At 37.5% G+C, this 25145-nt stretch overlaps 1 protein-coding gene across 3 annotated transcripts in view; it reads right to left on the bottom strand.

The window, feature by feature from the left end:
- Positions 1–18245, bottom strand: part of stx5a (syntaxin 5A) — a 36678-nt gene extending 18433 nt beyond the window's left edge. Inside the window, exons 1-4 of one of the 3 annotated variants that reach the window (XM_028804438.2) lie at positions 18133–18245; positions 8433–8673; positions 5096–5166; positions 2027–2082 (exon numbers count right to left, since the gene is read on the bottom strand). In XM_028804438.2, coding sequence (XP_028660271.1) covers positions 2027–2082; positions 5096–5166; positions 8433–8654 — 349 coding nt within the window. In that variant the 5' untranslated portion in view covers positions 8655–8673; positions 18133–18245. Of the gene's footprint in view, positions 1–2026; positions 2083–5095; positions 5167–8432; positions 8674–16752; positions 16886–17338; positions 17500–18132 lie in introns of those variants that run through there. The other 2 variants (XM_028804444.2, XM_051930582.1) reach the window with 2 other exon arrangements.
- Positions 18246–25145: the final 6900 nt, after the last annotated feature.

Below are 25145 nucleotides of genomic sequence, written 5' to 3'. Positions count from 1 at the left end.
CTTTTACCACACTCACCATATGAATTTTCCTATAGCACTCTAAATACATTATCTAATGCTAACAAAGAGTGGAATCAGTGACACTTTTCTATAGCAGTAAAAAATTACAATTAGCTTACATCAAAAGCCATAAACAGGAAACATCACCAAAAAGGAGAATACTGAACTATGTAAAGCAAACCTCAAATGTTGGTACGTTTGTCACAGAAGTAGACAGAGTTATGTCCAGTAATTTTAAACCATGCTAGTGTCTTGCAAGACATGATAAATTACACTCAAATTTCCAAATTATCACAAGTAAAGCCGCTAAATTAAATCGATATACTGATTTTTATCAATCTTTTCACATCAATTCAATTTTTTGAATGTATGCATTGAAAATCAATTTTCAGGAACCTAAAGTAGTTGACAAATCTCATAGGTCATTAAGCATGCTCAATGATTTTCCCACCAAAAGAAAAGAGATTTGTAAATAACTAATGGTTTGCTTTGATGATTGCGCACTTCCGGGAGAGTCCACTGGTATTATTTTCTGCTTTTTTTTTTATTAACTGTAACCTGTGGCTACCCACTGGACACCTCCAAAATAATTAAATAATTTGCCTTCTACCTGCCTGCCTCTTGCCTGCTCTTTTACTTTATTAGCTGTTCTCACTCTGTCATAGTCTTACGAACTTGACTAGCCCGTATCAGTCTTGATCCTTGTCAGGATAGTGAGCCATAAATGGCAGTCCACGAAAAGAAACCTAAATCCTTATGAGGTACAAGATTATAGGAAAAGTTGAGTGAGAGGGGCAAGGGATACAATTGTGACTTCATGTCAAACAGGCTGAGCAGTTTATACTTCTGTGTCTAGTCATCCGCAGTGGACTGTAAACAAGATGGCAGAGCTGATACTTCCCTTTAACAGGGTGCTGATGTTTCTTATATTACAATAACAGTTGCCCAAGTACTGCTGTGTTTTTAGTTTTTGCTGTGGGTGTTTTTTCTTGCTGTGGGCCGTGCTGCAGCCATTACCATAATATTACATTAAAAAAAAAAATCAAAGACAAACATACATGTAACATCCACAACTGTTAACCGAAGTAAGAGTATATTAAAATATTTTCTTATTTTGAAATTGAATATTCTATGCTTTTTTTTGCCTAATTGACAGCCCCAACTTACATACTATAAAATACTGTAATATTAATATTTTAATATTAAATATAAAGTTTGACAGCACAGTTGAACATGAAAATATTCAAGCTACTGTCCTAGATTTGTGCAAATGCATACTTTTTATGAAAAATGCAGCAACAACTGTACTTGACAGTATATAAAACACAAACAATAGTTAATGGTTTGCAACACATTTAGGAAACATGTCTGCAACCAGTCACCACAAAATGAGAAGCATTAGACAAGATGACAGAAATAAATTTGGTTTAAAACAAACACCCAGGAAGTACTGTAAACACATCAACAAGTGCAAATGCTGCTGAATTAATTTACATTAAATCTATGTATTAATGTACAACTTGCATCTCTAACAATTCTTACTTGCAGTGGGGGGAAAAAACATCTGGAGGCACACAGACTGCACTGTTCTCATTCTTGATGGCTCAATTTGTTGGCGAAAGTCGCCTACTTTCCCCAAAATGGAATATACTTAAATGCATGATGATCAACTCATTACATGCATGTATTTTGGTGCACTTCATTCTAATTATTAACTATTCTATTTAATTATATGACAGCACAAGGATAATTAATATTTTTGAAATCAACTGTGCTAGAAGTGTTAATTTAATGTACATTTAAATCTGATGAGGCCTAGGAAACATTTCAATATGCATTAGCATAGGAAACTATGAAATTAACTATCACAATTGCTATAAAATGGCATGTACGACCTGAAATGGTCCACTCTCCCAAAAAACACAATATAATCAATTAAAAGTAAATAACAGAAGATGATGCACAACATATTAACAGCACAAATCAATTCAATAAAAATTATAAAAAATAGAAACAAGACACTTACGTATAGTAAGCTTTTCCAGTTTGGCAAATGTGTTACTTAAATCCTTCCCGATTCTCCTGTTAAGGGTGAAAGAAAAAAAAAATCTCTTGATCACTACATAACACCCAACAACTGAAAACACTCAAACCAGCTGCTGTACACCACCTTAAGCCTATTGTGACTGTACTAATCTTAAAACTGCATTTATTCCAAAGCTCATATAGCTTAGGCATGTGCTACTTGCTATAAAATTCTCTGGTGAATATTTCAGCTTTCTTTTCATTTTTGGGAAAAGAAAAAAGGGATATAAATTTACAAACACTAGTATAAGCAATTGAAGGAATATATATGTGTATGCACCAAAAATAGCCGAGTGTTCTGTTATTTTAATTTTCAAATTGGGCACTATTTCATTGGGTTTTACATATCTATTACAAAAAAAAAATATTCTTTCAAATGCAACACTGGCATATTAGAATAGATAACCAGATTAACACAATAAGTGAGTCAAGCATGTAACATTGAATTAAAAGTAGAATTGAAGAGATCTATATCCACTACATTATTTTTCCATGGCCTGGGATAACCCCTGAGTTTTGTGGAGTTTGCAACAATGTAGTGAATCAAAAGTATGAACATCCTTAAAACTGCACATGCAAAAATAGAAAAGAATTGCATCATCTCCCCCTATTGCAGTATACTAAAGCAAGTGTTATTAAACATTTTTCATAGATATATTTTTGCACACTTTATTTGAAAAAGAAGAGGTTTGTATTCTTACAGCCTTGTTTTTTGTGCTATCCTATGCCAAAAGATGGGAGACATATGAGGGATAGTCTAGAGATGCACTGATCATTCAGCCCGCTATCTAAATCAGGTGATTTTTTTTTTACTAAAAAGACTACCAGTGATTGGTAAATTGGCGGATCACAAAAGCCTATCTTTACAACCCCTGCTTTTCTAGGCTGTACAGTAGTTTAGTTGCAGTGCTCCTTCAGGCGAGGTATTATGGTGATTGAGGCACTGAAGCTTTTTTTTTTTGTTTTTGTTTTGTTTTTTTGCAGAAAACTTCCTGTGGTGTAAACAAAGCAAGTCGAGGCTTGTTTTACAAGAGATCGAGGCACGATTGGAATATTAGCCTTTATGTTATAGAAAGTGGCGTAATAAACTGGGAAAAAGGAATCAAACAAGTCATTCCATGCAACTAGACAAATGGCAACAAAAGCTGCTTTAATGAATTCAGACCTTTTTATGTTATCCTTTAAATTAAAACGAAAACAGTTTGAGCTTGAATAGAGAGCTTGTTTTAAATGCAGCAGATTACATTTTCAATTGGAAAAACAAAAGACAGACAAATTTGAAATTGCTGCTTAGTTAACAATAGTCTTCTTAGCTTAACAGAAAGATGTGTATTTTACTTATAAACCTATTAAGCATGTTAGTCTTGTATCATATGTTCATAACTTGTTTATCAAGAAGACATATTTGTTAATGTGCGTCAATCAGTATAAGTTTTGGTAAGAAACAAGTACCGCATTGTTAAAATGGTAATCCATATTTATTACACTTCAAGAATTATGAATGTCTAGCTGACACAGTGAAGGAAAAAAAAACCTTTATAAATAAAGGTGTGATTTAACAGTAAAAAAAACCTGTAGTCCAATTAATTATTAAAACCTATGTGCAGATATACTTACATTTAAGCAGTGTTCAATTACCAACACCAATTAACTGATTGTGTGTTAGTGTGCATTTGTAATTATACACAGACACTCACACATATACATATATTGACATATCCATCGAAAGAGGTAATGACACTACCCTGATTACAGGTATATACCGTAAGGAATGTTATGCAGACAAAATATTTCACTTTGCTAGCAATCACTCATCATCCCTTAAACAGAGTTGTGTTAAGACTATTCAGAAGAGTTTTTACACATTGTAATATCATGGAGACTAAAAAAAATGAAAGTCCGCATCAAATGGCTATCCAAAGACATCCATCAGACAATGCTTACACAGGAGATGCCAGAGACCCCAGCCAACAATTGACTCCAATGTGACTCCTCACCCCACCTGACACATACTTCCTTATCATCATGGGGTATCAGAAAGATACAGCACATATCCTGTCCAGATCAGGCATCAAAATAGCACCCAAGCCTACATGCACTCTGACCATAGTCCTTTTTAATGTTAAAAGTAAGAAATTGGCAATACAGACACAGAACACAGTTTACAACATTCCGTGTAATTCATGCCTGGCTGTAAACGTGTGACAAACATCAAAAACACTTGCCACATGTATACAGGAACACAGTAATGCACCCAAAGTCTCTGATTTACACAAATACAAATTCGACTGGACACACATTTAAAACAGGACTCAGTGCTAGTACAATTCAAGACTAATACTAAAAGTGCCACAGTACTGGCTGAAACATGGCTATTCAATGAAAATGGCATTAACAGACATTTGGATATGAACCCAGCATATGCAGGCTAAAAAGAAGAACATGCACATTGTAACTGGCGACCCCTTTACCCAGAACGGCAGCTACACAACCAAGACTAAGGCCACCCTGAGGATTCTCCAGATAATAAGCCGTACTCCTTACAAAGAGTGATTTTTTTCCCCCAGTAACGAAATAACAGGCAACACAAATCAGAGATGTAAAATCAAGTGCAGATATATTGGGAGTGAAACGAATATATATATATATATATATATATATATATATATATATATATATATATACACACACACACACACACACACACACACACACAAGGACAACTACTCAATATTATATATCTGTACACAATCCCCCACTAGTCCAAAGACACCAGTGAAAACTTATACATATATCTATTATATAAAAAAAATCTTGGGTCGACACATGATCATCTCGGAGAGACACTTTGACGTCACGTGTCAAGACTAGACATTACAACCTTAGGAAGCAAGACCCGTGAGATGGTGACTTTTGCATGTCAAAATAATTCTGAATCAGACGATTAAGTAACATGAAATCAGCCTTAAAAAACCTGTCTGGACCTAACCCTAATCCTAAATATACTTACTTTGCCATTAGCGTAAAGTCACTTCTCTGCTTTATAGCAGTCAGAGTTGGTTTGTTAATCTGGACCCCATTCTGAAACACATAATTAAACACTTTGAGTTCAATACACACAGTAACTGCACAAAATCTGACTGTGATTATCATAGTAATAAATCAATATATCAACCACCAATGTATTACAAACAGAACCGTAAGTAGTCAAATTTTACCTGTTCTAGCTGAAAGGGTTTTTTTCTCAGCACTGTTATAGATTGAGATTTAGTTTTCTTTCATCCCTTGTTAACTGCCACTAGTTTAAAACTGTACATTTATACATTACCTTATTTGTATTTGTAAAATATAAGTGTTTTAAGAGACAACTCAAAAAACCAATTGGGTAGGTACACATAATAAAGCAGCCTTACACTAATCTAATCCTATATAGGACCCCTTTTTATGCTAAAGCATCTTGAATTCAACAAGGCGCCAGAAACATTCCTTAGGGATCTTGGTTAATTCTGACTTAATATCAAAAAGTTCCTGCAGATTTTTTACCGACACATTCATGTGAACCTCCAATTCTACGTTATCCCAAATGTGCTTATAAAGATAGAAGTATATTAATATCATAGCACTTTTTCCCAGTTTTGTTTGTTTGCAAGTGAATGAATTTATGTTCATCTGTATTGGAGTGCTAAACTCCAGTTGCAGAGGTCTCCAGTGGGTGAAGTTCCATCCAGTTTTGTAATTGAAGCCAAGCCTAGCAGATAAAGAAACTTGTTATTTAATTATATGGCTCAATAGTGTTTCCATACTTCCTAGGTCTTTATCACAGTGTAGATTTTTTCCTTTCCTGAGAACATTATCCATATGTTTTGTGGTTGTGAACAAACTTGTACTTCTTGGTCCTTCCTTTCTCTCGCATTTATTTCAAAACACTGTATTAACACAGATGCTTTATGATGTGTATACACAGGTTTAAATGGAAGCTCATTAGCTTGAGAGCTGGTGGTTCATTTGTCATGTGTACCTCATTTGGTTAAAGCAAAAACCTGCAACCACTGTAGATCTCAAGGACCAGAGCTGAGTGCCTCTGATCTGTATAAATAAAACAGACACCCACTGTCTGTCTTTTACATTTTTCAGCTTTGCTGATGTTATTAGTCCATTTTGCACACTAAGGATCAGATCACATTCTTTCTGCCTGTCTGCCATCAAGCAAAAATGGCTGAACTGACTATCATAAAAATTTTTTACATTTAAGTTAACATTGGCCCAATCTGTTTTGCAATGACGACATGGAAAATTTTAAACATAATTTTTTAACGGAACAACCATGATAAAAAAAGTTTACAAATATGAAAAAGACCTGGGTTGACATCATGTTACTTACGTTTGTTGCATAATCCACAGATCAATTATTCAGTAGTTTCCTCACAACATGCACAAAAAAAAAAAAAGTGCACGCTTTTTTGCCACAATACTGTTACATAGATAACCTCTGGAAAAATTACCATACATCATAAACAGGAAATGCATTCACATAATTCTGAGCTTTTTAATTAAAGAGAGTAGGATTCTTTACTAAGGAATGAGGGGATTTTCCAGTAACGTATCTGTTTAATAATATGTTTTGCATGTTGTGAGCAAACGACTGGATAACTGACATGAAGCTTATGTGACGCATAGATGTGCACATTCTAAAGCATTTCTATACTTCTTGGAAAGATGCATTATGGTACTTGGCTTAATGCTTTACGTAAGAGCTTTTGCTCTCTTAATTCCAAAAAACACTGATAACTTTAAAAGAATATAGCACCCAAAAATTGTTATTTTTTAAAATTTACTCCACATCATTTGTAGTGATTACAGTTTTTTTTGTTTTTTTTTAAATATGCTTTCACAGCATAAGACTGAGTATGTCAACTATGTGACAAGAGTAATTTGAATTTTTTTACATGGACATTTTGATATTATTCAATGTGGGTCCCCACTGAAGCACATTCTATCAATGCTGGTTTCTCCATGAAAACAGGAGATTAAAATTTATTTTTGGCCATCACTACAAACAATAATCACGTTTAGGTAGAATATGCCTTTAAGAAACAAAATAAGATTTTTTAAATTTTTTGCCGAATACCCTTTTGGGCTTGCAGCTTTTCTCCTTTGTAAGGATTTTACAGCTTCTCAGTTTTAGTCCATGCAGTATTGTAATGTAGTTTCCATTTGTTTATAATTAATTTTGAACCAAAAGTGGTGATCTAAATCACTACTGACATACAGAATTTGTAGAATTTTGTTTACTTAAATTTAGTCCAATTTACATACACTTCACTTCCAATATTGACTCAAAAGTTATATACACAGTACAGTTACAAAATTGGTAAAATAAAATACAAAACAACAGTAAGAAATCACAAATTACAAACATTACATTGTATGCACATGAATGTTTATATCATGTATGTAAGTGTATATATTAGATATATCTAAAGTGTGAGGGCGGCCAAAACCATTACCTGGCCACAATGCCAGCTGGATGGAAGTACTGGGGGAGAGGGCATTTGAAAAGCACTACCTCTCCCGGGACGTTAGAGGGCAGCCCAACTGGGCGGCTGTGGCACCAAGGATTCCCGCAGAGCATGCTGGGAGTTATAGTTTGGCATAGCTCTGTTGTGTTCCGTGGGGGCCACCAGGGTGAGCTGCAGAACCCTACTCTGGGCTTTCACCACACCTGGGATTGATTCCAGGTTCAATTAATGAGCCACCTGGAACACTCCCAGGTACAACATAAAAGAAGCTGCCTCACTCCATTCAGAGAGCCAGAGTTGGGAGGAAGGATGACGAAGATTGTGAGGGAGGAGTGGAGGCGGAAGGACTATGAATTATGATGTATGTACTGTGCTGTGGGGAGCAAGGAAGAAGTGCTTCCCCAGCTGTAAATAAATGTGTGCTGTGCTGAACTTGTGTCTCTGCCTGTCTGTGTCCGGTTAGGGTGGCTGTATGCACCACAGTGGTCCACAATAGAAATATCTATATCTTTCAGTGAGATAATGACCAACTAAAATGACCAGTTTTGCTTGTTAGGAGTCATGACAACATGCAATCAGGGGGACACGGTGAACCTTCATTTATGGAAAATGGAGATTTAAAATAAAAATGTACCTTGTAAATCCATTTTAAAATGGTCTTCAAGTAGGTTTTTAATTGAGTTTATTGCAAAGATGTTTTAAAATAAAGCTTGCACATGCAAAATTGTGGACAACCTTAAAAAATATACCCTTATTAATTTATTGGTAAAGCTAGAAGTAAGGTTTTCTAAAACATGAAGCTACCTCTAAATCATCAAGGTTACATACCTGTCTCCCCTGCAGGGATTTGCAGGCTGACAGAAACTCCTGTGTTCGATCTCTACAGGACATGGTATCGTCAATAATTGCTAAGGGAGGAGGAGGAGGAGGTGGTGGTTGAGGCTGATAAACAGGAGGGCTGGATGCAGGGGGATACACTTGTGTTTGGGAGGGTCCAAGATATACTCCCTGCTCTGTACTTCTAGAACCGTGGCGTCTTCTTGTATTCATTGAGACTCATAACCGTAACCTGTAGGAGGAAGGGTATTTTTATGAGACAGGTATTAAACTAATAGTCAAAGCAACATTAATTTTTGTGGGCCAAAAAAAAGCATCCAAAAGCTGTGTTCCATAATGTTCATGCACATCTTACAACATATTCTATTAGTTTCAAGGTAAGGTAGTAATATTCACTGATCAACGTGACAGAGAATGCCAATGTGGCATGTTGATTACCACATGCAGTTGCGAATTGCAATGTATTCCATACATAACAACGACTACATTGACCCAATGAATCTATGTTCTGCAGTTTAAAAGAAAATGTAAATACTTTACAATGCAACTTAGAGAATTTCTCCATCAAACCAAGTTAGACTCTTTTTTTTTTATTATTATTACTTTATTGATTTTATTTGAAGAAAACAACATCCCATACAATCATGTCAAACTTAAACCAGAATTCAAACCCGGCCTGTGAGAAAGACGAGAGCCAAAAGCATGAGCAAATCTTTAAAAACAACAAAGAGAGTGTCATTTTCCCAGATATAAATCCTTATCCTATGATTTGATTAATTACAATTTGCAATATTTAAAAAAAAGCTGTGAAGAATTCCTCTAAGTGAGAATTCAATTTTTTCCAATTTCAGTTACCCACTGCCTTATAACAAGTGGGCTAGGATTCTTCCAGCTGAGCAAGAGAAGTCTATGTGCTAGTAGTGTGGTAAAGGTAATAATAATCGATTTGTCCTCCATTTTAAGCTGAAACCAAGTTAGATTTTAACAAAGACTGTAGATGATTTGAGGTGAAATCACTGAAGGTTTGATTCACCAAAACAGGACATGTGTGCTTAAACAAAATAAGTACCAAGTAAGAATTTCACTGCATTCTATAAGCATGACAATAAACTTGAACTGTAATCCAATTTACACAAGATGCAGCTACAGTATTTGATAAAGGATGGCCTGAAACTGCTATAGAAAATGCTACATGTCCTGTTAAATGTAGACTATGCACACATTCTCCTAAACATTTGCCAAAACAAAAAGTCTCTCCACTCAAATACTAATTAGGACCCAATACTCTCCACTCAAATACTAATTAGGACCCAATAAAACCTACTTGCACTAATCAAGCACAGCTTATAGGCCATGTGATGACAATGTCTCCTTGCGGATTAACACAGTGTACTAAAAATGATAAAACAACTTAATGAAATCAAACCCTTTCATTTAGGCGTTAAATATTTTTATTTTGTTTTGCAATTCCCATTACAATGCATTTAGTAACATGAGCATTGTTCATGCTGCCTTAAAATTTTAGTTGTGTAACCGCCCACTCTATACATTAATAATCTTTTATATATTTTCATGTTTCAGTTGTTTCATCATTAACAAATACAACAAACAAATTAAAAAAAAAAAAAAAAACTAATAAATTAATGAACAAGTCTGCTCACTTTAAACATGTGTATGTGGACTCATCCAGAATCAGCACTAGAACAGGACTGCACTTAACTACAGTAATTACATTAAAATACTTACAAATGGAGGGTGCAAGCAAAGGGCTTCTATATTATTCAAATATGTGCTGTGTACTTTAATACTTTGAGGGCTGATTATTTTTTCCAAAAAACATAGTTACTTAAAAGCAATGGTTTCACACAGAAATCAACATAAAACGTCTGTTGCTGCATGCTGTGGCTGCCAGTTTGCAAAGAATGTGTGGCAGGCTTGCTGCCAGGCTGTCTTCGTGTGGCTGGGGCAGCAGCAGTGATCACGGTCGCAGTACATTGCAATCTGGTTTCTACCTCTTATCATTGTTAAGTGGCAGTCCTCCCTGGCAAACATTGTCAGTACCACAATTAGCCGTGGACCAATCAGGTGAAACTGGAACCTTACATTCGTTTTTGATCACTTTTATCAAAATCGGAGTTCGACAAGTCATAGTCCAGTTGAGAGATAATAGGCAAAATGTCATCCACTGAGTGTTTGCTTTACGCATCCGCTTTGGTCTCTCGCTATGTCAGTGCCATTTTTGCCGTTGTTTGCGCCTTGCTATTCACACGAGCGAAGGAAATCAAACCAATGAAGCTAACTTTCCTTCTAGCAACAAGAGTCCAACTAAAACATAACGGTTGGTTTTGTCACAGTTTACAGTTGATTACCATCGTCAACTCCTCCTTTTGACAAAAGTCAACATCAACCCTGAAAGAGTTAAATATTTTCATCACATTTTTACTTTAGTAACAGAAACTCTAATGTCTTCAAAAGCTCAAACTCAATGAAGAAGGATGTTTGGAGCATCCTGACTATTTGCATGCCTGTGTGTAGCCAATATTCTGCTAATCTTTTAGATATTATCATAACATCTCTGAATGATTACAGACTGTACTCTTGCTGCATTTATTAATGTCATTGTTTGTCTGGGTTCCTGGGAAGTTTTCAAAGAAATAACATAAGTTCACATTTGTACCGTTACTCTTTCTCCTAGCTATTCCCTGTTGCTTTTTCTTCTTCTCTCATACTATACTCCTTGCCTAAGCCTCTCCTCTTATTTTGGTGTCAATACACCATTTACTCCTAACGCATTCACAAGAAATGTTTTCACCCAGGCTCCAACACTGCCCTTTCTGCTACTTTCCACAGCTCTACATAAAGTGGTACTTGAAAGTAAGTGAACCATTCAGAATTTCCCACATTCCTTCATAAATCCAACCTAGATCATCATCAAATTTACATACCTGTCCTGAAAGTAGGTGAACAGAACACAACTGAACAAATGCAACAAAATATAGTCGATTTATTTATTGAGGAAAATGATCCAATGTCACAAATCTGTGAGTGGCAAAAGTATGTGAACTTTTGCTTTTAGTACTTGATGTGACCCCTTTTGCAGCAATACCTGCAACTAAATGTTTCTGGTATGTCTTGATCAGTCCTGCACATCAGCTTGGAGGAATTGTGGCCCATTCCTCCATACAGAATTGCCTTAACACAGGGATGTTCCTGGGTTTTCCTGAAATGAACTTCACACTTCAGGTCCTTCCATAACATTTCTATTGGGTTTAGGTGAGAACTTTGTCTTGGCCAATTCAAAACCTTTATTTTATTCTTCTTCAAACACTCTTTAGTAGAACAATTTGTGTACTTGGGGTCGCTGCCTTGCTACAGGACACCGTTTCCCTCGAGTGTTAGTTCACAGACAGATGTCTTGACATTTTCCTTTAGAATTCGCTGGTGTAATTCAGAATTCATTTTCCTGTCCACAATAGCAAGCTGTCCAGGCCCAGATGCAGCAAAACATACCCAAAGCATGATACTACCGCCACCATGTTTCACAGATGGGATGAGCTTCTCATGCTGGAATGCAATGTTTTTCTTTCTCCAAACATAAAGCTTCTCATTTCAAGTGCAGAGTTCTATTTTGTTCTCATCTATCCATAAAATATTACTCCAGTAGCTTTTAGGCTTGTTCACGTGTTCTTCAGCAAACTGTAGTCAGGAAGCAATGTTTTTTTGGAAAGCAGTGGCTTTCTCCTGCAACCCTGCCATGCACACAACTGTTGTTGATGAACTCATGAACATTAACCTTGGCCAATATGAGAAAGGCTTTTGGATGCTTAGAAGTTAGCTTTATTTCTTTTCTGACCTCGCAAACAATCACACACCTTGCCTTTGGAGTGATCTTTGTTGGTCGACCACTCCTGGAGAGGGTTAACAATAGTCAAACTTCCTCTACTTGCACATAATCTGTCTGACTGTGGATTGGTGCAGTCCAATCATTTTACAGATGGGTTTTTAGCCTTTTTCGGTAGGATGAGCATCAGCAATTCTTTTTCTGAGGTCCTCTGAAATGTCTTTTGTCAGTGGCATGACAAACTGATACTGCACAAACCTGTTTGAAGATGAAGCCCTTGATATAACCCTGTTATTTTAATATGAACAGGGTGTCCATTCACATCGGATTGTGATCACATTGACTGACATCCATGACACTGATTGACAACACCTGACTCTAAACTCACCTTCAAATTACCAGCTAGGCCACTCTCACAGAATACTGGGTGATTTTCCTCATTTGTTTAGCTGGATTTTCCATATCTACTTTTAGATAGATAGATACGTAGATATATACTTTATTAATCCCAAGGGGAAATTCACATACTCCAGCAGCAGCATATTGATAAAAAACAATACTAAAGAGTGATAAAAATGTAGGTATAACAGACAATAACTTTGTATAATGTTAACGTTTACCCCCGTCCCCCCCCCCCCCCCGAAGTGGAATTGAAGAGTCGCATAGTGTGGGGGAGGAACAATCGCCTCAGTCTGTCATTGGAGCAGGACAGTGACAGCAGTCTGTCGCTGAAGCTGCTCATCTGTCTGGAGATGATACTGTTCAGTGGATGCAGTGGATTCTCCATGATTGACAGGAGCCTGCTCAGCGCCCGTCGCTCTGCCACGGATGTCAAACTGTCCAGCACCGTGCCTACAATAAAGCCTGCCTTCCTCACCAGTTTGTCCAGGCGTGAGGCGTCCCTCTTCTTTATGCTGCCTCTCCAGCACACCACCGTGTAGAAGAGGGTGCTCGCCACAACCGTCTGATAGAACATCTGCAGCAACTTATTGCAGATGTTGAAGGACGCTAGCCTTCTAAGGAAGTATAGTCAGCTCTGTCCTCTCTTGCACAGAGCATCAGTATTAGCAGTCCAGTCCAGTTCATCATCCAGCTGCACTCCCAGGTATTTATAGGTCTGCACCCTCTGCACACAGTTACCTCTGATGATCACGGGGTCTATGAGGGGCCTGGTCCTCCTAAAATCCACCACCAGCTCTGTGGTTTTGCTGGTGTTCAGTTGTAGGTGGTTTGAGTTGCACCATTTAACAAAGTCCTTGATTAGGTTGCTATACTCCTCCTCCTGCCCACTCCTGATGCAGCCCACGATAGCAGTAGTTGTCAGCGAACTTTTGCATGTGGCAGGACTCCGAGTTGTATTGGAAGTCCGATGTATATAGGCTGAACAGGACCGGAGAAAATACAGTCCCATGAGGTGCTCCTATGTTGCTGACCACAATGTCAGACCTGCAGTTCCCGAGACAAACATACTGAGGTCTGTCTGTAAGATAGTCCACGATCCATGCATGCCACCAGGTATGAATCTACTCCCATCTCTGTCAGCTTGTCCCTAAGGAGCAGAGGTTGGATGGTGTTGAAGGTGCTAGAGAAGTCCAGAAACATAATTCTTACAGCACCACTGCCTCTGTCCAAGTGGGAGAGGGATTGGTGTAGCATATAGATGATGGCACTTGTGGACTTGTGTGAAAATCTGATGATGTTTTAAATCATACTTTTAAAATATGTCAGCTATAAATATTACAATAGTAGTTCTGCACAAGCTTCAGTTTCAAAGCAACATCATTAGCCTAAACACTTGAGTGACTGGACAAGGAAGACATTTTGAAACAATGATTGGTAAATTTTATTATGAAACAGATAAGGTGCATAAAGCAGCTCATTTTGTCTCCATTTTAGACAAGCTACATGTACATATACTAAAACTGAAAACCAGTTAGTAACTAAAAAATATACATGTACACAGAAAACATTTGTTTCTGCATACAAAATGCATGATTTTTCTGTAATACATTTGAGTGTTTTCTTTTTCTTTTTGCATTTAATTCTGTTTCAGTGACATGAATATAAAGTGCTTAATGCCACTGCCCCATAACTCCAGAGTCTCAATTTTGTTTTTTTGTTCTTTATTTTGCCTTATACAATTTCTTGTATTAGGAATTTGTTAGTTTTCGCATACCCCTTGGGGTCAGAGCGCAGAGTCAGCCATTGTACAGCACCCCTGGAGCAATTACAGGTTAAGGGTCTTGCTCAAGGGTCCAGCAGAGTAGGACCTCTTTTGGCAGTGATGGGGATTCGAACCGGCAACCTTCTGGATACCAGCACAGATCCTTAGCCTCAGAGCCACCACTCCGCCCTGAATTTTCAGTTCAAACCCAAACACTGCCTAAGCAGAGATTGCACAGGCATTCTTCTTAAATTTCAAAAACTCCAAATTGGTCTGGGGTGACTGAGTAAGAGTTGGTATGCGAGTGTGGGTGCCTTGAGATTGACTGTTGCCACACCCAGGGTTTGTTCTGCACTGCATCTGCTGGGACAGGCACTAGCCATCCAATACAGTGGAATGGATTAGGCAGGTGAGATAATTATTTTCAACAGTGAATAGTGTGCCAAGATCATAAGTGGAATTGCGATTTAAATGTCACAATACTTTATGTACCACTCTCTTTGAATTCAGATGATGGCATTAGATACCTTAAAAAGATTAAAATTGCTCAGGAAAGAATAATTACAAACTTACAATATGCAAATACCTCTCATAAAACTAATTGCATCCAAATATGATTACTGGAAAAGCAACTCTAAGAAAATATATTCATAATACGCAAATGCCACTTAATGCATCACTCACACAATCTTTTTTCAAAACTGTTAACATCCACTGGGGATAAAGAGTTAGCTGAAAATCTATTCACAGTTGTTCTCAAAACACATATTCTTTAATTATGTTAATTTTACTAAAAAAGAAATTGAGCAGGTAAGAGGTTCTGCAAAATAATTTTTCATGACTTAAAGAAAAATGCTGAGAAAAGCACAAAATACCAAAAGAGCCTACTGACTTATACAAACATAAAAATAAATACAACTACAAGTTAGAAAAGATATATTACCATATATCTGAAAAACAAAGAAAAAAAATGTAATGCCTTGCAAAAAAAAAAAAGAAATGAGTAAATTATTTCAGCTGTTCAACCAGCGGGTGTTCAACCAGTAAAGAAACTTTTACCTAATCAACCTTCGTATTTACAAAACATGTTATGAACAATGTACACTATAATATAATAACGTATTTTTGTGGCAACTTATTTTAGAAATTATCCTGGTTAAAGCTGTGTTAAACATTTATGTTTTTTTTTTTTATAAAGTCGGGATGTTTAAAAACATCAGAATTCCTTGAGCTAAAAAGAACAACTTTCATGTTTATATGCACGAAAAGTACTTAGCATTTGCAGTTTTATCACAGAATCTTTAAGTCTTTATTTTATTTTGCCATATGTAAAACTTAAAAAGAGGCATGAACATGGACATTGAGTGCACCTGATGTGGATTTAATTTGGCTAAATTAATGCAAATTAATGTATTTTGTTTATAAAACTTGTGATGCATACATCTTACTCTGAAAAATATATTCAAGCCTCTCTCTTTTATAAATTATTTACAACTTAGGCAAGACTGGTTGCATATTCCAGTAGCAATCGGACTATGCAATAATGAAAGTATTCTGCTTATATTACCTGAAAGGGGAAAGTAATGTACATATTTACATGGTACCAAGGAATGTGGTGAATGTAGACTTTGAATAAATATTGGCATGTGCAAGGTACTTCAGCCAAAAAAAAAGAATGCTGAACAAGATTCCCATACCTGAGCACTGCATTCATTAAACTCAGAAATGGGTAACTACAAAACTCATGCATTGTAACAACCTTGTTTACAACCTGAATGCTAAAGTGTGTATATATCTGTACAAAACTTATAGAACAACTCTCAGAGGGCAAAGATTCAAGACATCACACAGCAGTATCATGACATTACCACTTCCCTCAAGGAGCATATTCTAACACTTCAGATAAAAATTGAGTATAGTACCCAACTGAAATAGCTTTCTTTGCCTATACTGTCAGCCTAAGAACATGTTTTTCAATAATTAAACAGCTCTATTTAAAGCCATATTATTATTGTAAAGTTTTAATCTTTAATAAGCTATGTCCTGGTTATTTCAACAGAAGAAATCTAAACAGCCTGTAACATCAAAAACTTAAAGCATCACAATGGTATCAGATAATGCCACTTTTGAGTTGGTAATGAAAAACAGTTGGCAGCTCATTTCACTTTTTGACAGTAAAATATCTGTAAAGTTGCAAACTACAGTACAGGTCTTATTTCATTATTTTTTTAAATACTACTTATTATAAACAGCTATGTATGTCTAACATGCCCAGTAACAACGCAACACATAAACTGCACATTTACCTTCGGTCATTCAGAAGACTGTTAAACATTAATTAAATATAAGCATTTATTGTTTTTGGCATTTCAGTATACGGTATTCCTAAATACAGCACCTGCTCCAACAAACTCAGAGGGATCAGCCTCTGTCCAGGATTGAGCAGTAGTTTTAGGTCTTTGCTCTAAACAGGTTTATGGAGGACTAATAAAACAACACTGAAAAAAATCAGACTTGACAAACAAGCAAAGAATAAACAAAAATAACTTATTAATCAAGCCGTTTTAGTTATCTGGTGGCTAACTTGTTCCGTTATTTCATTCAGACATTTTTTTAAAAGTTGTCAATGGCTTTTAAAGTTTAAGTCAATGCTCAATTTAGCTTTTTACTGTACTCCATATCGGTTACTTTAATAAACAAAACGTCATTGTGAACAGGATGAAAATACAACCTTACCATTTGTAATTATTCAATTAACTTTAATCAGTGGGAAATATGCTATGGTAAGAAAAATATATAAAATGATCGATATTATTTCTATTCATTAATGATATGCTCTATTACGAAAATGTCAATCGATATTTTCGCTACCACATAAAAAATGAAACTCACATATTAAATTGGATCTCTTACAATGTCGAAATAACTTAATACCATAAACATTCTTCTGTCTTTACGGAGAGTGTATATAACTTCCACTTCGAAATATTCTCAGTTCTGCATAAATGTATTTAAAATCATTAAACATCTGTTCCTCACACACAAACACCATTCTAAGAAGGCAGAGCCTTCCATACCGGGTCAAAACAACACCTTTTCTTAAACCCGCCTTCGCTTACAAATCTGGCTTCTGATTAGCTAAAAAGGACTGTCAATATTGTAACATAAAACAGCTTCTACTCTATGGTTCGTCGAAAACCAAGCATTGGACTCCATTTCCCGGGGAGTTTTCTATTGGTTTTTAACACTACCGGAAAGGGCCCACTCTTCCTTTCTTTTGGCTCAAACAGGCGTCAATAAAAACAGAACGTACACTTCGAGACATCCCATTGGTCGAATCAGCCACGAAACCGATTCAAGATACTTGTTAGGTTGAAAAGGCAAGTCCTGCGTACAAAGCCTCCGTACACTAGAATAAAAAGGGAAAATAACTAAAAAATTATTACGGATGAGTGCCATTACAGTGCTACACTAAGGCCCTTCATAGAATGTCAACGGTCCTATGCTGACAAACTTTTTCACACATAACTTCCAACCGGCTGGTACCTAAAAACCCTATCTCTCCGGAAACTTTGTATAAAAAGTCAAAAAAATATATTGTATTTTGACACCTGAGACTAAACGAGCTATCGATTCCAAAAGAACAGCTTATTAAATAAACCGAAATTCTGTATTAGCCAACTCACCGACCACAGCTCCGTCGTCAAGATTCGATTCAATCCGGGTTACAAATCAGACTACTGACGTCAGCGCCACGTCTACGGCCTGCCTGCTCCTGACGTGCGACCACACCTACTGACCTCTGAATGAATGACGTAGGACGTCGAACGTATACAAGGATTTCCTTTGCAAGGGTGGAATTTGCAAGTTTTCACCGGCTAATTCGAGAATTCTGTTTGTAAAGCGTAGTTAAACGAGAAAGAATAAAAAGAGACGTTAAAAATTGTTTAATGTTTATGTAGCCATTAAATTAGAATGATTTAAATAATCATTGTAGACCAAGGATTTTTACTTATGTTCCAGTAAGAAGCGAGACTACTTCATTTTTTCTTGTTACGCATTTTTTGTGTATGTTTAACAAAATTAGTGAGAAAGACCGATAGTTTGTGTACTGACGGGCCTCACCCAATACAATCTTTCAGGAGTGGAGGCATCAACATTTAATAATGTCATAATTTTTGCAGTAAATTTCATTTTAATCTCAGCATTATTAATTTCATAAAAAAAGCTCAGATATGTTCAAGTGGCAGGACAGTACAGTACTTGGATAGGATATTACTGGTTCATGGATCGAGCCTTCTTTTTTTCTCCTCATCTTTTCCTACTTCTGTGTGGGGTTGATGTGCCTGATCAGCCTTCACCATACCACTCTGTCCTGCTTCTCCTCCTCAATCAGATGTTTTTCCTTCAAATCTTCTTTTACTTTATCCATCGACCTCTGCTTCAGCATCCCTCACTTTTTTCCCCTGGTACTTCCATTCCTATCACTCTTTAGGCCAGATATTCATTGTCTGTCCTCATCACATGTCCATGCCACTTCATCCTACTTTCCAATATTTCTCCCACCTTTTGTTAAGGGGGATTGTCTTTTTTTATCCAAGGAGTCAACACCAGCCAACCAGATCAAAGAGGTAAGGGCTTGAAGTAATTAAGTTATTATTGACAGAGTCCGTCAGTGTCCAACCTGCTATATTCTAACACAGGGTCATGGGGGTCTGCTGGAGCCAATCCCAGCCAGCACAGGGCACAAGACAGGAACAAATCCCGTGCAGGGCGTCAGCCCACCGCAGGGCATACACACACACACACACTAGGGACACCTGCATGTCTTTGGACGGTGGGAGGAAACCCACGCAGACACAGGAAGAACATGCGAACTCCACGCAGGGAGGACCCGGGAAGCGGACCCAGCTCTCCTTACTACGAGGCAGCAGTGCTACCACTGTGCCACCATGCTGCCCTATTGACAGAGTACATCAGAATAAAAGACCAAACAACACATTAATCTCTTTGCGTCCCTAACTAATTAAAGCCTGGTAAAGCAAATTATCAACTTGAATTAAAAAAAAAAAAACAATAAATAGATGAATAAAAAAATGATTTCTAAAAACGTTGTAACTTTTCAATTTTTAAAAGTGCACCCTTGGCCGAACGTTTTTTTTTTATCATGCGGTACACTGTCTCTAGCACTAGCATTACTTTCATTTTCATTTTACATTATTGCTAGTTGCTAAGTTACAAATTATATTGATACAGTACCTTAAGGACAAGTTCATTTCACAACTAAAAAGCATTAAGCATTTGTGGTAGATGAGTAAGGTGCCAAGAAATAACCTGCAAAGAAAAAGCATAGGGCTTATGTACCTATAAAATCAATGATTAAAAAGATGTTAGGAATGCTAAAGGGCAGTTAGAAATATTGTGAAAAAACAAAACCTGACATGAAGTGTCTCTTTCAGTATTGTATTAGTAAATGTGCAGACAATGAAGAGGTGAAGTGTATTAGAAAAAGAAATAGTGAAATAAGAAATGAAAATGGCAAATTGTCTCAATTAATTTTTCTTGGGTTTCAATTATTGGATATTACAGAGAAAGAAATGCTACTACACTCATAAAAATGACGGTTCTTTAGTGGTACTTTATGGTTCTTTTACTGGGTTGTGTGATTTCTCATAGAACTATTGCTGGACAAAGCACCATTTCATTCTGACAAGGTTCTTTGCATATGAAGCTGACGCTTTGTGCTTTGAAAAACTTCCTAATATGTAGAAAAAAATACTTTAATGGTAGACTACCCTAACAGATTAGGAAAACTAGAATTTAGTTTGTGTTATTCTGCACAGCAAGAGTCCTTTTAAAATCACGACCCATTGGTATTTCACAAATCTGTTACTATTTGTTCGTGGTTATTTAATGTATGAAGCCCATTATGGATCTAAATAAATAAAGGTTCTTTCTGGAACCTTCACATTGATGGGTCTTTTGAGAACCAAAAATGGTTCCCCTTTGACACCTTTATTTTAAAGACTGAAGGATCAAAAAGACTGTTATCTTTTGAAGTATACCCCTAGTAATGTCTGGGGAAAAGCATTCCAATTGGACAGACCTACTGGCAAACGGACAATGAACTATGAGCACAGTCTGTATTTATGGCAACATGTGCTAAAAACTGAGAGGTCGAAAGGTTCACCAGACAAAGATGGCCTGTTTAAGGAGGGAACAAGTGAAGCGATCAGCAGGAGCAGTAGCTAGTACTGCAGTTCCTGTAGTGTTGGTTGCAGAATCTGATCAGATGCAGGAGGAGCTAGACCCAAAGTCACCACATAGAGGCCAGAACCTTCAAGCAACACAAGTTCTACTTCTCCTTTTGGTTAGTGGCCTGCTGCTACCCGAAACGAGTGGTTTCAATTGGATGAGGATGTAGACAAGTTCCCAGTAACGGCAGCAAAGGGCAATGCTGACCAAAAACACCAGACTATGTGCACTGTTATAATGAGCACAGGTTCAGAACGGTTTGCTGTTGAGAAAAAGCGCAGAAACAAATAATCCGGCAAGACCAAACCATGTGAGCTTGAGATCAGTCAACTGAGACAAGAACCTAGATCCCTGAAGTACCAAATCCAGCTTTTAGGTGAAAACTGTCCTATCAGCCCCACAAGGAAAAGGCACATTACACTCAGGGAAGGGCTGAATGGCACTGAAGGAAGGACCATGAGATGGACTGAAAGCACAGTATATTCACCACCCATCCTTTTGGTTTAACTAAGAGGTTACTGGGATAGAAATAAAGTGACCATCTTACTTGCTCTGAAGAGGAGATCCACCACCATGTCAGTATCACCTTCAGTGACACTTAAAGAGAGCAAGACTTCTGCCTGTGTTAGGCATCAGTGGCTCAATTCAACATTTCTTTACCCACCCTAAAAAGCACCTGCTGCACAAACTCTTTCACTGTTCTCATTGGCCATGAACATGTTTGTCATGGCAGTGGAAGTGGAATGTACAGGCCCAGTGTCTAAATGTGGTACTCAACAGTCTCCCGTAAGAGAATTTGTGGGTGATCTGATGAATTTTGATGGTGAAAGCAACATCTATTCCTGTGTGCAGATGGCTCCTATAAGGGCTAGAATATCTTATTTCATGAGCAAGAATGAGTTTTAAACCAGCCAAGCTCAGGTCTCTGGTCCTGAAGAAGGGAAGAGTGGCCAACCAGTTCTGCCTTACCTTGGGAGGGACCCAGATCCCAATAGTGACAGAAAAAAAATGGTCAACAGCCTGGGCAAGATTTCTGAAAGCTGCAGTCCAACAAAACGAGTGATTTGACAACCTTGCTGACTGCTATAGACAGAACAGAGCTGCCAGGAAAATTCAAAGCATGGATCTGCCGAGAATACTCCGTCCCCTTCTTCTCTATTAAGTACCAATGGCAATTGTACTGCCTTGTATGGACATTCCTCCAAGTCACTCAAGCCAGGGAGTATATGATGTTAAAGTTGCTGTGGCAGGATTCATTGCAAAGATTAGAAAGAAGTGGCAGGCAAAGGAAGTTGTCAACAGATTTGAGGGAAGTCTGTGGTACATCGTCTTGGTGGGAACTGTGGTGGTGGGGTGGGCAGGACTGGGTTGTTATCCCAAACCACATTATTATAAAGCTAGTGGAAAGGAGAAACATTATGATACCAACATCGTTAGAGGAAGAACCCTGCAGCAAGATGATTAGCATATACAAAAAAGGTGCCTGGAACAGATGGGAGAAGATGGGAGTGTGTGGAACCCCACAAGACCACCTAATCAGAGCTCTGGATTGCTGAACCATGCACATCAAGTTTTTCATCAATATAATCTATGATGTTCTCCCAAGTCCAGCCAACCTGCATATCTGGGGTATGGAAGACACTCTAGCATGCCAACTGTATCAGAAAAGGGACACTTCGGAGCACATTCTTAGTTGCTGCCCAAAGGTGCAATGAACCAGCTTCTAAGGTCTTTGGAGGATACAATCAGAATAGCAATTCATGATAGTAAGAATCAACATGCCCCAAAGCACTCCATTACCTTCATCAAAACCTGGAAGAAGGCACAACATCAGCCTGGCTCTGAAGGAGGCCTTCTTGCCACCACACGGGACTGGAAGCTCCAAGTCGACCTGGGAAGGTAGCTTAATTTCCCAAAAAACATCACAACCATTCCACTCTGTTCATAAACGGTGCTAACATTGGCTTCCACAAAGTAAGTGTGAAAGTGTTGGAACTTACTGTCCCCTGGGAAGACCGAATGGAGGATGCCAATGAGTGCAAAAGGGCAAACCATGTAGAACGTGTTACAGAGTGCAGGAGCAATAGCTGGAAAGCTCATCAAAGTTGGGTGCTGGTGCTTTGTGGGCCATTCGTTACAGCAAACTACTTGGAGTTAAGGTGTACAGCACAGAAGAGCCAACAAGAACAACCCGGAGTCTGCAGAAAAGGCCTCAGGGTGGCTGTGTATCCAGAGGGAGGATAAATGGAATAATGCACCACTTGAGCAAAGGTTGGTGGCTGATCATTCATGGCTGGGTTGCCCAAGTGAGGATGACTGATGATTAAAGACCCAAAACACCCTATGACCGTGGGTTCATTACTGAAGATGTGTCCAAGTAGCACAGGTAGGTTTACTCTAGAACTAAGTAAGTCAATTGCAGAGAGAGGCATGTTAACATTTATGTACCATGTTGCAAGGAAGCTAATTATATGTATTGCTTAAACCTGGTTTTTGGGTCTATGTGTGAGCAGTTAACATGGCTTTAGAGGCAGCAGTAAAACCATTTGATTATAGTGGTTCATGTAGTATTATTTTCTTGGTTCATGTAGTATTATTTTCTTGGATTTCAAAAAGTGTTTTATAAAAAATCTTTTTGAGAGGTCTGCTAAAAGAAAAATGTACATTTAGTTATTTTAAATCAAATTAAAAGAAATTGAAGTTAAATACGTCATGCCCAATTGGGTGCAAAATTGGCTCAGATGCAGAATACATTGTGTTATTAAGTGACTAAATTCGGTTGGTGTTAGAAGTGGAAGGAATCCCATAAGGATCAGTGCTGGGGGTGCAGCTCTTTTAAACTGGTATTACTGACCTTGTAAACTAGGTGGAATGGCTGGATACCCTGGAGTCAGGAAAGTCATTACAAATGGACCTGAACAGAATTTACTTAAATAGACATGTAGAAGATTTATGTATATGTGAATCAATAATATAAATAAATGTAAAGTATTACGTGTAGGAACAAAAAAATATTAGATATGATTACACAATGGGGCATTTGAGATTCAAAAGTACACTTGTGGCTTGGAGTCATGGTGGATTAGTCAGAGAGTGCACAAAAGTTATTAAGAAGGCTAAAAAGATGTTGGATTACACAGCATAATGTGTAAAGTACAAGTCAAGGGAGGTTGTTCTTAAGCTATAAAACACACTTGTGAAACCTCATTTGGAATATTATGTGCAGTAGTGGTCTACAATTACAGAAAAGGACATAATAGCCTTACAGAGAGTCCAGAGAAGAGCAGCTATATTTATTCCAGATCTGTGATATATAACCTATAAGCAAAGACTAAATGAATTAAAACTTGTCAGTTCAAACAATTGGAGATTTAAGTACAAGTTTGGCATTTTTAAGTTAGTTATTTCTTCACAAACATGGTATATATGAATTTGCTACATGAAATTGTTTCAAAGTCCAGCAATTTCTACAAATTATAAAAAACAATATCTTGCCTGGCACTTTACAATGGAGGCAATTAGGCATGAAGCACCATCGGAAAATAAAAGCTTAAAACTTACCAAATGCATCCTCTTTGAGTTTCAATACAAGACAACATGTCTTCCGTGTTTCTGAAAACAAAAAGGGATCTGGAAATTATAATTTTATCTCAAATATCTGGTACTATACTATACTGGCAGCCATCCCACCTGTGCTTCAGAACAGGTCATCTATATGAAGCTCAGCATGCTTGGGCCCAGCCAGTAATTGGATGGGAGACCATCTAGAACAAGCTTGGGTTTCTATTGGAAGAGGCATTGGTAAGGCCAGCAAGGGGTGCTTACCCTGTGCTTGTGTGTGGATTCCAGTGCAGTGATGGGGACACTGTGGTGTAAAAATTGACACCACCCTTTGGATGAGACATAAAGCAAGGTCCAGACTTTCTGGGGTCATTAAAGATCCCTGGACATCTTTTGAAATGAGTAGGGTGTATCCTTAGTAAATGGCTAAATTACCCATCACTGCCTTGTCCATTTTGACCCCCTAATCATTCTGTGTCTCTCTTATGGCTACATATCTCTCTCACTCCCTCACCATCTAATAGTTAATCTATGGTGAGTATTTTGGCACAAAAATGGCTGCCGTTGCATCAATCAGTTGGGTGCTACACATTGGTACTGGTTGAAGTGGCTCCCCTGTCAATACAAAGTGCTTCAAGTAGTGAGAAAAGCACTATAGCAATGTAACTAATTATTATTATTTTTCTCGATGTAAGGATTAGTTTTCTATTCACTTGTATGAGTTTGGACATAAATATGGAAGGAAAACCAACCATGTGGCACAGACAGTTTACTGTGATTTTGTCATATTTGGAGGTAACCTTTCCTCACAGGTTAGCATACACAGATAGTCTTCTTTTTAAAATGGCTGGATCCCATAATAGTGTTTCTTTTTTCGTTCAAA

Source organism: Erpetoichthys calabaricus, chromosome 1 (assembly GCF_900747795.2).
Source record: "Erpetoichthys calabaricus chromosome 1, fErpCal1.3, whole genome shotgun sequence".
In the NCBI taxonomy this organism is placed as follows: Eukaryota; Metazoa; Chordata; class Cladistia; order Polypteriformes; family Polypteridae; genus Erpetoichthys; species Erpetoichthys calabaricus.
The sequence above is the reverse complement of the archived record's forward strand: the minus strand, read 5'-3'. Positions and strand labels throughout refer to the sequence as shown.